Source organism: Rhagoletis zephyria, unplaced genomic scaffold, assembly GCF_001687245.7.
Source record: "Rhagoletis zephyria isolate East Lansing unplaced genomic scaffold, Rhagoletis_zephyria_1.1 Rzeph_scaffold_00097, whole genome shotgun sequence".
Classification (NCBI taxonomy): Eukaryota; Metazoa; Arthropoda; class Insecta; order Diptera; family Tephritidae; genus Rhagoletis; species Rhagoletis zephyria.
In genome coordinates, this window is record NW_016157181.1 from 323487 (window position 1) to 337652 (window position 14166).

General features: G+C 38.9%; 1 protein-coding gene across 8 annotated transcripts in view; it reads right to left on the minus strand.

Moving 5' to 3' along the window:
• The window catches only part of LOC108376139 (scribble planar cell polarity protein), a 483715-nt gene that overhangs the window by 283437 nt on the left and 186112 nt on the right, over positions 1 to 14166 (minus strand). For all 8 annotated transcript variants that reach the window (XM_017632340.1, XM_017632355.1, XM_017632348.1 and 5 more), the window contains 4 exons: positions 10913 to 11130; positions 10444 to 10776; positions 10260 to 10342; positions 3986 to 4248 (listed from right to left, as the gene is read on the minus strand). In XM_017632340.1, coding sequence (XP_017487829.1) covers positions 3986 to 4248; positions 10260 to 10342; positions 10444 to 10776; positions 10913 to 11130 — 897 coding nt within the window. The remainder of the gene's footprint in view (positions 1 to 3985; positions 4249 to 10259; positions 10343 to 10443; positions 10777 to 10912; positions 11131 to 14166) is intronic.

The following is a 14166-nucleotide window of genomic DNA, read 5'->3' on the forward strand; positions in this document are numbered from 1 at the left end:
CAAGGCCGTTAGGGTTGTCGGGTTTTCCGGGCATGCGAAGTGATGTTTCGAGTCATGTGGGGTCTCTCCGCATGCCGGACACTCATTCGGCACATCCTCATTCAACCTACTCAGGTAGGAGTTCAACCTGCTGCAGTAGCCGGAGCGAAGTTGTGCAAGTGTTGTGCGTGTCTCCCGAGGCAGATGAAGCTCCGTCTCGTCTATGTCCGGGGGTGGTATGCCTAGAACGGCATTCACAGGTCTAGAGTCTACATAACTCGAGACTGAGTCCCTGTGAATGCCGTTCAGGGCCTGTCTGTAAGCTGTCGGGTCCAGAGGTTGCTTAATGAACCTCTGGACTTCGTCCGTCAGTTCATATAGATGCCTCCTGACGTGCCTAGGCGAGGGCTCCTCTGCAAGCAGCTGTCTGCTTGGGTGGCCACTTCTGTGGCTCCCGATCAGGAACTGCTTGCAGAGCATTATATTATGCTCCTTTACAGGGAGCATTTGCGCCTCGCCGTGCAGGTGGTGTTCAGGCGACATCAAGAGGCATCCTGTCGCTGTCCTGAGTGCGGTGTTCTGTACAGTCTGTAGCTTCGTCCACTGCGTCCTACTAGTCCCTGGCGACCACACTGGCGCTGCGTAGTTCAAAACCGGCCGGCCTATTGCCTTGTATGTTGCCAGCAACGTTTCTTTGTCTTTGCCCCAAGTACTGCCGGCTAGCGACTTGAGGACCTTGTTGCGGCTCTGTACTTTATTGACAATAGCGGTTGAGTGCGCAGAGAAGGAGAGCAGGCTGTCGAATGTTACTCCGAGTATTTTGGGGTTATTCACCGTCGGAATTGGTGTGTCATCGACGTGAATCCCCAGCGGTAGCCTGACCTCCTTCGTCCAGGTTGTGAACAGGGTCGCGGAGGATTTCGTAGGGGAGAGGGCTAGACACTTTGCAGTGAAGAAGCGAGAAAGTTCGGAGAGATAGCCGTTTACTTTCGAACACAGGTCATCAATTCCATTCCCAGTCGCCATGATCGAGCAATCGTCGGCATAAGAGACAATCGAGACTCCCTCTGGTGGTTGAGGGAGCTTTGAAATGTAAAAGTTAAACAGTAGCGGGGAAAGGACACCACCCTGAGGAACCCCCTGTTTTATTTTTCGCTGTTTACTCGTTTTGTCTCTAAACATTACCGACGAATGTCGACCACTCAGATAATTTGCCGACCACCGTTTGAGCCTCTGTGGGAGAGAGGAGGCCTCTATATCTTCTAGTAGCGTGGAATGGCAGACGGTGTCAAACGCCTTTGACAAGTCCAACGCTACTAGAATCGTTCTCTCACAGGGACGGTTACGGTTAAGGCCACGAGTTATCTGAGTGTTTATGGCGTTAAGTGCTGTTGTTGTACTGTGCACTTTACGGAAACCATGCTGATGCTTCGCTGGGGTCAGGTGGTTTGTGAAGTACGGGAGTAGCAAGGCCTCGAGTGTCTTCGCTACCGGGGAAAGGAGTGTAATCGGACGATACGAATCTCCTTTGTTGGCAGGTTTCCCCGGTTTGAGCAGTGGGACCACTCTCCCCACCTTCCAGATGTCTGGGATGATGAGAGTGGCCATTGACAAGTTGAGGACCTCCGTTAGGTACGCTACCCCCGCAGGACCCAAATTTTTCAGCATCAGCATGCATATTCCGTCGGGACCCATGGCTTTGGAGGCTTTCGCCTTCCCGATGGCCACCTGAACTTCACCGCAAGTGAAAGCAAGGGGGGCACAAGTTGTTGGCAGTTTGTGCAGCCTTCTGGTCACTCGACGCTTGGCTTTGTCCACCGGAGGATGCAGTATGAACTGCCGGCTAAAATAGCTCGCGCATCGCTCCGGGTCCGACGAAGCATGGTCGCCGAAGGAAATTTCGACTCTGTCGTCGTGCTTCGTCGGATTAGACAATGACCTCACGGTTGACCAAAGCTTGCTCACACCAGAGGTGAAATTACAAGTCTTCAGATGCTCCTCCCACTTCTTCCGCTTATGTACGTTTACAAGTTGCCGAATCTCCGCGTTGAGATCCCTGATACGGGGATCTCCGGGATCGGCCTGACGAAGGCTATCACGCTCATCGGCTAGAACAGCCGCTTCGGCAGGGAAGTTTGGACGTGGGTCCGATATACATCCTGCCGGTATGAAGCGAGCTGCAGCAGCAGTGACAGCCCTGCGGAACTTACGTTCACCGAGATGGACGTCGGTTGGTGTGGGGAGCGCTGTGAAGGTGTTTTCGGTAAACTCCGCGTAACCTTTCCAATCAGCTTTAGAAAAGTTGATATAGGTCCGGTGTTTGGCGGAGGCAAAGTCGGTTGGTTTATCAATCGAGATGACTATGGGTAGATGGTCTGATGCTAGAGTCAGCATAGGTCGCCACGTTATGCTGTTTATCAGACCAGCGCTGACTATTGTGATGTCTGGCGAGCTACTGCAGTTACCCATAATCCTGGTGGGTGCGTCGTCGTTCATTGTGCAGAATGTCGAATCGTCTATCTGCTCAGCCAAGTCTGTTCCCCTACGATCGTTTGACAGGCTTGAGTGCCAAAGATCGTGGTGCGCATTAAAGTCACCTACTACCATACGGTTTTCACCTCTGAGGAGCGCACCTATATCAGGGTGATATCCTGCCGGGCAGCAGGTGACAGGGGGTATGTATATGTTAAATATTTCGAGCTCGACATCGCCTGACCGGATAGCGATGCCCTGACATTCTAGGGTGGTATCCCTGCGGTCGATGTCTGCTTCGATAAGACGATACTGCACGGTGTGGTGCGTGATGAACGCTAAGCCACCACCATTATCTCGCTCGCGATCTCGACGGTGCACGTTGTACCCGGCGCAATTCAACAAAGTTGAATTGCTGTGCAACTTCGTCTCTTGGACCGCAGCTATCAATATACCATGCCGACACATGAAGACGGTTATCTCCTCAATCTTGCTCTGTAGCCCGTTGCAGTTAAATTGAAGGAGCTTCATGTGGTTCGGGAGACGTGTCGTGATGTGGGGTGTAAGTGAAGTGTATGTTCTTGCCGCCGTTGGCTGTGTGTGCTGCTGTGGTAATTGCCGCCCTGTGGTGGTGGCGGGGGGCGTCGCAATTGGGGTCTGCGACCGAGCAGCGCAACACGGGCCCTCGAAGTTCCCAGTCCAATCTCGCGTGGTACGCAGACCTGAGCATGCCCTAAAGTGGCACCAGCCAAGGCAGGTGTTGCACTTGACTGATGTCACATTACGGAATATCCTGGTCTGACATACCGTGCAGATTGTAGGGGGAACCAGGAGTTGTTGGCGGCGGCGTGTGGGTGGTGGTGCGGTTGTGTGTGTTATGTGGTCTGTAGTGGCTGTGGTACGGTCTGTGGTGTTATTATGTTGTTGTGTTGTGGTGACTGTGTGAGTGTGTGAGGCTGCTCGGGCGGGCTGTGGTTAGCCGTGGAGGCTGCTCTGTTTGAGCAACAGGGGGCCACGTACGACGTGGTCCACTGTCTATGTGTCCGTAGTCCCGAGCAGACTCTGAGGTGACTCCACCCCTCGCAGGCATTACACTTGACTGATAGCAGATGTTATCCAATATAAATTAATATAACGCCATAATCCCACGTGCACTGCCAATTACGTTGTTCGCTCTCTCAATAACTTGGCGAACCCATTTACACGGCGCATTCTAAATTCGATTTGACAGTTCATCTTTTTTTTCTTCATCTTCTCTCTTTCTTCGTTTTAGTTTTTTTACATTTACTATTCTCTCTTGCTTTGACACCTCAGTTCGATAAATTTCCGGTTAAAATTAGGGACAGCAACCTTTTACTCGTAATTCGCATGGTATTCGAATTTGAATTACAGAATTAAGTAATTTGCTCCAAAAAAGCTGTTTGCAAATTAAGCGATTAAGTTTATAATTGGTTAACACATTACGAATGAAGCTGCCGTGGAAATAAGATCTAATACTACTAGAAAAAAGTGAGAGTAACCAAATTCGACTTACCATCTGGTATTTGTCCCGCTGCGATTGGGGCCGGCACTGTTGGTGGAGGAATGGGTGAAATTGGTGCTGCAAAGGGTTGTTGCTGTTGTTGCAATTGTTGTTCACTTTGCTCGGCAGCCACATTTTCCTGTATTGGTGATTGAACCGTAGGCAATTGTGCTATTTTCTTTTCTTGATTTAAAGCATTAGCGAGAATTTCACTCGCTTTTTTGTCGGTGAGATTATGCTGCACACGTTTATTTTTCAAGTGGTGTGGAGTATCACTGCAAAATGTATAAAAAAAACACAAATTTTAGTATTTTTTACACATCTCAAATATTTAAGCGATTCGCTTATACTCGAAAACTTGAAATTCGAAAAATATACTGTGCGTTAATCATTTTAGTACTTTTACCATGATATGCCCAAAAGATAGTCAGACCCTAAGAGGATTTTGCTCCACCTCATAAGCATATTCATATTTTGAAACAGCTTCAGGTAAGTTTTTAGAAATTGGTCGGCATTTTCTAAATTTGGTTAATAACTATATGTGTAAACCAACAATACCCGGCGTGCAAAAAAACACACGCATTTATAATTTTAAAATTTTTGTTCTGTAATGCTAACGGATAAATAATAGTTTTGGTTTTTTTATTTGGTTGCACGTTGTATGGTTTTTTCATAAGCATTTCTGCTACCAACTAAAGCTCTTTTTGCTTTTGCTGAAAATGTTCCTGCTGATTTGCATCAAACTGCTCTTCTCACCTCAAGTCTCTGCCTTGCACAGCTTTTCTATTCGATGCTGGCATTTGGCGTTGGAAAATGGCTTTGTTGTTAATTGGCCTGCATAACACCTCAATCAATATTAGAGTTACGCGTGCTTGACTTAGAATGTCTTCACCGAGGCTTTCACGACACCTTTCCATTGCTCAGGGATTCGGTGTTGCGCATGTTGTTAAAAGTTCGTATTTCTTTTTGACGACACGTGAGTGAATCTTTGGTTAGTGTTGTGTTTCAATGCTGATCATTCTCAAGTAAGCCAGTTTCTAGCATCTTACTCAGTCCACGGTTTTTACAGCAGTAGCACTCGGCGTTCAAGTGCCTCGGACGAATATTTACCGAGATGTCTGGAACAATTCCCTTTTGTTTTCTTTTACTGAACTTCTTTACCGATGTGTTTGAAGTATAATATGTTCCAGCAAAATATTTCTTAACACCCTTGCGTTTGACACTTATATATAAATATTTTATATAACTTGTGCACAATGTATTTAAGGCATATATGTAATACTTCTATATTGGCAGTAAGCTCACTTCTCAATGTGTAAGCATTCCGAAATCAAAGCGAGAGATTCTAGTACCGTTTTTGTCAATGTATTGTGTACTTGAGTGCCGTTTTTGTATATGTGTTGTGTACATGTTTATTTATAAACGTATGTGTTCCTTTTCTTTCGTACGTGTTTATTGATATATCTGTACTGTAGTGTTTTCGGACGGTACTAGCTCTTACTACCAATATAGGAGTATTACATATATGATTTAAGTTCGCCTTTTCATACAGGTGGCAAACCTCTTCAAAATATTTTCACACAACAACAATCTTGAAACCTGTATGTATGTATTTCAATTACCAAATTCTCTTAATTCAAGTTCAATTTGAATTGTTCAATAGGTGGCAACCCTCGCACCTGTATTTTAGAAATAAAGCCTTTTTAAAACCATTCCGATTGTTACCCATTTTTCTTATAATTCATTTAACTTATCTAATACTCAATTTGAATTTAACTTTTTAAACAACACCTCAAAAAAATTCTTAATTTTCAAACTAAAGATTTCTTATCTTCATACTCTTTCGTTTCAAAGCCATATCTTAATATTTCATATATGAACATAACAAAATATCAAAATGGCTGAAAGATTGTCGAATTAATTATATATTTCATGATCCAATGATCGGATCTAAACCAGATTAGAATTGTAGCCGGTTTTGTTTTTTGCTTAAAACTTACTTGTCAAAAATACAATACGAATCCAATATGGCGTCCAAGAATTTAAGATATTACTGAATTTTCATGAAAATTCAAAATGCAAAGTCCAATATGGCGTCCGAAATTTTAACTTTATTTAAAAATGCGAAAACTGAAATTTTTGCAAATGATGAATTTCGTATAAAATAAAAAAATCGTAAAAAAAAAACTTTTGGGACCTAGATCCAATTGTTTTGGCTAAACATATAGCAGACGACCCCAACTACCCCTAATTTATATATATAATTACCGTTATTTTTTCATAATTTGATCATAAATTTTGAATGTGATACAGAACTCGATATCAGTGAATCTTAAAATATAGTACGTTTAATTCATGGGAAATTTTCCTTATTTCTATATAAATTGACAGCCCCTTCACTAGCGTGTCTAAAACCTTTATTAGTAGCATCTTAAAAAATATTTGCTTATTTTTAGAAAAATGAACAATTTATTTGACAGCTCTCAACTCTCAAAGTTTTAATTTGACATAAAATTCGTGATCAGCATGTCTAAAAAACCAATCAGTGGCATTTTTGAAAAGTTTGTCGTATTTTTAGAAAAAATCACAGTCTAAATATTTGACAGCTGTCAACTGTCAAACTATAAATTTTATGGCATATTCAAATTTACCATTACAACAATACTAAGATCCCGCAGTTTTAATATAATCATAACAGCCCGTCCAATTTTTCGCGTAAAACATGGCTTCTCCGACTACTGTGCGGCCCAATAGCTTTGTTATTTAGAGTCCGACCGATTAATCGGCATCGGCTAGTATAGGCACGAAATTTAGCATCGACATCGGCCTTTTTTCGCCGATTCTTTGCCGATTCTTTGGAATTTCTTTTCAAATGTTCAGGTGAAGCGACAGCCAACATTAAAAAAAAATTTGCAGACAGCTCACAATAATGTTTTTTTTTTTTTTTTGGTGAAGATGTTTCACGTTTTTTTTCCATACAAAAGTATGTGCGACAATTTTCTTTTATATGGAAAACACTGCCAGCAAAAAAAAATTGCCAAAAATTAACGGGAATTAACGGGATTTTTAGCTTGAAACTTGCACTTCATTATACTAGAATGAAACGGTCTACAAAACTGCATACCAAAATTCTGATTAAAAATTTTCTTTTGCTTTTTTAGCTCCCTGAAATGAACTGGTTTTATTAATTAATACATTTATTTGTAATTTTTATGGAATCGGCATCGGCATCGGCATCGGCCGATTCTTTCCCCATACGCCGATTAATCGACATCGGCATCGGTACCTGAGAAAAAATTGGAAACGGTCGGACCCTATTGTTATTTGACGCCATAGTTTGTATGTAACGAAGTAAATTACTTTGGTGGTTTCAGAATTCTGGCTGACAGAATTCTATAGGCAAGTGCAAACTATATAGTGTGATGCTAATGCATTTTAACATCTACTACAAGTGATGCCTAACACAACTGTAAACACCCAAAACGAGGCAGTTAAATGGCTGCGATTTTAAAAGTCAGGACCACTTTTGATAAGTACGATTTATCAAAAGACGGGTTCATGGAAATAAACATCAACCAAATAAAAAGACAAAGCAGAACATTCCAGGAAACTCAGCAATTTGAATGGCGCTCAATAAATTTAAAAGCAAAAATTCCAAACCGAATCCTATTTATAGTGACAAAACAGAAAACCTCTTGTTCTTAGTTTCCAAGGGCGCAATTCCTTCGGAATATAAAAGCTTTATTGCCAACTTGCCATCTACAAGTAGGAGTTTACGAAGAGAAAACAACTGAAGCTTTTATTCTTATTCAAACTTACTTTTCTAGTTCTTTTTAAATTATTATCTTGTTAAAACTATGTTAGCATGTTTAATTACCAACAATAAATGTATACTTTAAATTTAATTGAAGTCGTTTTTCATAGCAGACCGCTAGCAAAGAATGCTGTAAGTATAGAAAATTTTGATGCCAAATGAGGTAAGCGCGCAATCAAATGAAATCAAAAAATAATATTCACACTGAAGCTGTCAACATTACCTACTTTAATAAAGTTAGATTCCGTATATATGAATTAACCATTTGGAACGGTAAGAGCTGACAAAAACTGTCCGTTCACACGCTATTGCCGTTTGAGGATAAAATACGCGCTCCTGAAAAATTGTAAAGTTGTCACTTAACACAAGTGTGCGCTCAACCATCGAATATTTAACAATTTTATTGTGCTTGAGCAAATAAAAAGCAAATTACTGCAGTGTTTCCATAACATCTTTCATTTCAAACGGCCTCAATCTGAATAAAAATTTTAATTTAATTCTAAATAATTCAAGTTGCAACAATTAGTACTTAATTAAATATTAGTTTGTAATCAAATAACCAGGGACCGAAAATAACTGTTATTGATTCAAAATTGTTTCTAAAAAATCATTGGTAAGGAAGCTTCCAGAAAAAGTCGATGGCTGAGTGGAAGATTAACCTATCTCGGCAGCCAGTTCGAAAACGCCTTATCTCAGAAAGCGTTTCAAGAACGTCCTACTTCATAATTTGATTGAAGAACGCCCTATTTCAAAATTTTATAGAAAAACACCCTATCTCAGAATTTGGTTGAAAAACGCCATTCAATTTAAGTCTGACAATGTGCAAGTTTCAAGTCGCTAAAGATTACCATTGATTTTTTAGAATTTAATTTTTTTTCCCCCATTTGCTACCATATAACGAATACACACAATTCAGTTTTATATGGAAGTTTTATATGGAGAAACTCGCAACACCTTCGGCGAAAAAAGTTCTAAAAAATCAACGGTAATTTTTAGCCACTTCAAACTTGCACATTATTGGACTGAAATTTAATGGGCTACAAAACTGTCTACTCCGAAAAATTCTAACACTTCTGAGAAAAAAGTTCGGAATTTGGGTGAAATTTTGTCCCGTTTTATGTAGTCTTTTAAAAACTTTTAGACTTGTTAGAGAATAAACTGTATTTTATTTTCTATATTTTTATTGAGCTTTGTACCACGATTATTTTATTAGGAAAATGGAAAAAGCAACAAGCAAAAGACTAAGCGGTAGAAGTTATAGCAGCCATTTCGGAGATCACATCTCCTCATCAGACTTCTCTTTTCTAGACCTCAGCAGGGATCGAACCCGTGTAATCGATGTGCAAAGTCAGAAGCGTTTACATCTGAACCGTAAACTCGTGTTGCTAGTACATTTTCCTTATTCAATATTCAACCTTTAATCCTTGAAGTAAGAGTCAAAACCCGCCCTTTCAGGCGGGAGCCAATGGGTTAAAATGTTCTACGGAAATATTTCCCATGAAATTTTTTTATATATATTATTAAATTTAATTTTAACCATTTGTTAGGCCGAGACATGAAGTAGTAGGCCACAAAATAAAAATACGAGCTAACTTTTACAAATCCACCGAGTGTTTTACTACTGGATGGGTATACTTTCAGGAAATGTTAACAAAATCCGGGCTGGTTTCGGCTGATGCACAGTGTTATGTATACTTTGCATAACCTTTAAACTGTAATTTTGCCTGTACTTTGTATGTACTTCTTTACCCAGAAATTAGCAGAACTTGTAAAAACTTAGCGATCGTTGGAGTTTAGATTTTGCTTCACTTTTTCTTAAGTGATATTTCGCGTGCAGTGGTAAAAATAGTTGTGCGAAGTTATGCGAAGTATGCATAATCAGACCTCAACTTATAACTGTTACTGTCACTGCAAAGTAGGGGAAATCGAGAGAGCCAAATGGCATATCATTTTGAGGGGAAGCTGCTAGTTTCTGCAGGAAAAATTTTTGCTAACAAGAAAACGGCTGATTAAAAACAGCTGATTGGAATTTACACAAATCACTAAATTGAATTTGATGGTTTGGAGGTTAAAAACAATAAAATGCGACTAATTAAACTTGTAAGAAGTAAGTTATTACTCGTTTAGTCAGTAAACTGTGTCAGGATAAAACTTTGGGATTTGTTCTCTTCCGTTTCAATTTTACACTTTTGAATGTAAACAAAATTTCTATCAACTGTTCGTCTAACTTGAAAGTTTCTGCAAATTTCCTGTTTGCGTACCATTTTGGATATGTTTCTCTTGTGAGAGAAATTTGCTGTTGGACATTTTTTACTAGAGATCTTGAACGAACAATCCTATTTCTGCGTGTAACTACTCATGTAAAAAATCGAGGTTTCATCTTTTAGTAAACTGCAAGACTTTCCTAACATTTTTGAAACAGTAAAACTAATTAATTGTTGTAGAAGTTGTTTATGCAATATGTGTACATACCGTCTGTGCAACTTCATTGGACGTTTGTAGAAATCGTCATCCTCCCCCTCTACTTGAAAGCCAACACGTCTTTCTGATTCATCCTGCAAGTTAACATAAGAAACGTACGGAAATCAGGTTATGTTACTATGTTGAAACGGTTAACAGTTTGCTATGCTTTGGAGTGGTTTGTGTCTGTACTTACAAAGTCTTCTTCTTCATCGGCAGTGCCACTCGTTGCTGTTGCCGCTGTTACAATCGCTGAAGTCACCACTACAGCGGCATTGCCATGCTCGGGTGCTACGCTTGCAATCGGTTCGTGGGCTGTTGCGGAATTTCCATTCGGGTCTTGCTGTTGGCCGGCTGCCTGAGCAAGAACAGGCTGTTGCGCGAATGATACCGCTGCTGTTGGGGTTTGTGGTGAGATAGGCTGCTGCTGATGATTATCATAGATGGGTTTTGCTTCTGCTACGTCCTCTACTATGGTGGAATTAGGACCGATTCTTGCGGCGTTGCTAACAACGAACTTTGATGATGTCTGTTAAGAAAATAAATGATGTTAAGGTAAATAGCTGATTTGTGATTGGCAAGTTGAAAATATTTCTTTGTCGTATGTGACATTGGTATTTAAAGCATTATTTTTTACAACAATGAATATAACACTTTTTACTTACTTCTTCAGAAACTGTATCTAAGTTGGCGTCATCAACTCTGCTACGATCTTTTGCAAATAGTTTGTGTGCCTTTGCTTTCAGCTCCTTGGGGTGTGGTGTATTTTGCCTGACAAACGGTGTGTCCTTCTCCTGCGTTGATTCCTCAGAAAATTTTACGGAATGTGTTCTTGAGGCTTCTCGCTCTTCCCAGCCATCCGAATCAGTTTCAAGCTCGCGAGCTAAGATTAATAAAGAATAACGACAACATGTTTAAAAAGCTCTTATTAAATAGTTTTCGCAGATTATTATTATTTTTTTAATTATTTAATGCTTGCAATTGTTATAAATGAGATTAATTTTAGAGTTTTCACACATTTCTACGTGCATGCATTCGCATTGCCAATATACAGGTTATAACCACATTTGTACACATAAATGTATGTACACATGTATGTATACATGAACTACTAGATATTTACGAAAAAGGCATTTTGAGCTATTTTTAATAAAGTATGTATTTAATAGTTAGTATGTAATAGCCAAACAGGTGTCAACACAACAAAGCAATTTCAGCCAACAGCATACAGTCAAGTAAGTTATTACATTTGTATTGGTATGAGAAAAACTGCTTAGCACAACATTTTAGCTATTCATATTTATGCATATTTTCAGGTATCCAAAAGTTGTTTATTTGTTTGAGTACTAGTATATTGGTGTTGTCACTGCGTTTTAAGAGGGAGACGTAACTTGGGAATTGCATAACCTGCGCTCACTTATGTATAAATTGGCACAGGTTTTACATATCAACGTGATAAGCACATCTATTCATACGTTCATTAATGTGTACGTTTCACAGAATCACTTGTGCTAACATAGAAACTTGTGGCATATATAAAGGCTGTGGTGACCTATTGTTCTGCTTTAAATTTTTCTTTTATTATTTAACTAAATTACGTTCCCATCTCGGCGTTATGAGCGCTTTAATGAAGATTTATGTACATAAATACGTATGTTGTTATGCTTAGCGTGAATAAACTGTTTTTACCGCCCGTATTAAATGGATAGTAATTTGTAGATATATACATACTAATGTACCTTGCAGGGAAACCGCGAACTAATGAATCAAATTGCTAGTTCCGTACTAGCTCTTTATCGCCAAAAACTAGCCAGTCCGATAGTAACTAAAAATGTGGTACATATGTACTTTTAAAAAACTATTTTATTTCACTTCTTACATTAAAAATCTATATCTAAGGTGACGAATTTAGAACTGGTTCGGGACTATAGAAAAAGGGATGCAGAACGAACTAGATCTTATCTGTCGAATTTTGAACTTGTTCAGAACTATGGAAAAAGTGATGTTTACATTACATAGATATGTGTTTGGCGGCTTTTTCATTCAAATAAGCTTTCACTCTGCACTTCGCAGATGCTTTTTCATAGTTTGGTAATACAAAACCAAAATTTGTGTTAACATATTAACATCTTGGAACCTTGCGAAATCTAACCAATAAGAGCAAGCACCTCTGCAAACTCAGCTTACGGCCAAAGGTATGTAAACGTACATTTTTTACAATCATTCAAACAAATTTAATTTCAAACTGAAAATACATTTATTTGAAAATAATTTAGAGCCACACACATTCAAAAACCAAAAAGACTGAAAAAAATCATGATACTTTTTTCGTCAGTTAGACCTGACTCGGAACTATAAAATTTAGGACTAGTTCGGAACTATCGAAAAATGGATGCAGCGGGGGCAATTGACACTTCGTAGGACATCGCAGTGTTAAATTCGCCAATTGCTAGCACTCAAAAAAAAATAAACGGGCACTAGTCATGGTTCTAAATGCTTTAGTGCAGAACCAGTTCGGCACTAGTGGGTTTTCCGACAGGGTACATACATGCATACACATATGCATATCTGCGCTATAGAAAAACAACTACTATCTCACTTAAGTAGATCGAAGGTTAAGTTTGTTGTTGGATAAGACAAAAATACATAAATATGTTGGTATGTGCCATTAACGATGATGTCACAAGAAACAAAGTTAAGTTAAATAATTTCGATAATACCTGATTAACAAATATTAAGTGCATATGTACATAAACACCACAAGTCGGTAGAAGACCATACCTGCATACCTATATACGTACATGTGTATGTACGTAAGTTGATTGAATCACCAAAATTGCGTAACGCATAACGAGAATTCAAGTTTTATGGAGAGGGCTAGATATTGCTAGTTATAATTGCGGATAAATAACAAAAGCTAACATTCATTCAAACACTTTATCAACAGGTGAGCTCTCTTATTTATGAACAACTTATAATATATGAACTAAACGCTATAAACTAGCAAGAGAGTGCGGAGAAACCTAATTATATTTAATGTAAAAGTAGAAAAATAAACAATGGAAAATAGTAGAAATTAATATGCGTAACTGAAACTGGCCATCTAATGAATTATGTATGTAGCTTTTTGTAAAACCTTACAGTTTATACGCTAAGAAGAGATTTTTCTGAAATTTTAGTTTTTATATTTAACACCCATACATAAATTAATAACAATACTTTTGCGCAGCGTATAAAGTGCTGCAGTTCGATTTTTCTTCACGATTTCTTTTTTCAAAGCCCTTTAAGTGATGATTCAGCCTTCCTTTTCGATTTGGTATCTCTATTATCATGTGTATTTAATAATATAACATAAATAGTATGTATTTATGTACATACAAGTATAGATATGCTCAAATTTATGATCTTGAAATGTTTCTAATCTAATAAACGCTTAATAGGCTCCGATAGAAAAGTGAGTAAATGTTAAAGCTTATCGCTCTTCAATCAATTTTCTATAAAACCATAAGTGGACGAGATCTAATTCTATGGCTTTAAGATAAATATGTTATGTTAGGCCTTCAGCTCTTTTGATAAGCCGACAAAAATTTAAAGATTTTTGTAATTTTAACAAATAAAGAAGTCTAAGTGCGGGCGAGACCGAACCTTATATACTAGGGCGGGTCGAAAATCTAATTTTTCTCAAATCCCTTGGTAATAGTGAAAATATATTGTATCATGAAGTCAACAACAAGCCTACGAAATATTAGTCTTTCATTTTAATTATAAGAGCCCGCGCATCGACCGCCAAGTGACCCACAGCACACTAGTCGAATAAGACCAATTCTTGTTAAAAATTCTGGGTTTAGCCAAAAATTTTGGTGCATATTATTAGATAATGAATCCTTTAACGCAAAAGATAAAGTCAAGTATCATTTCG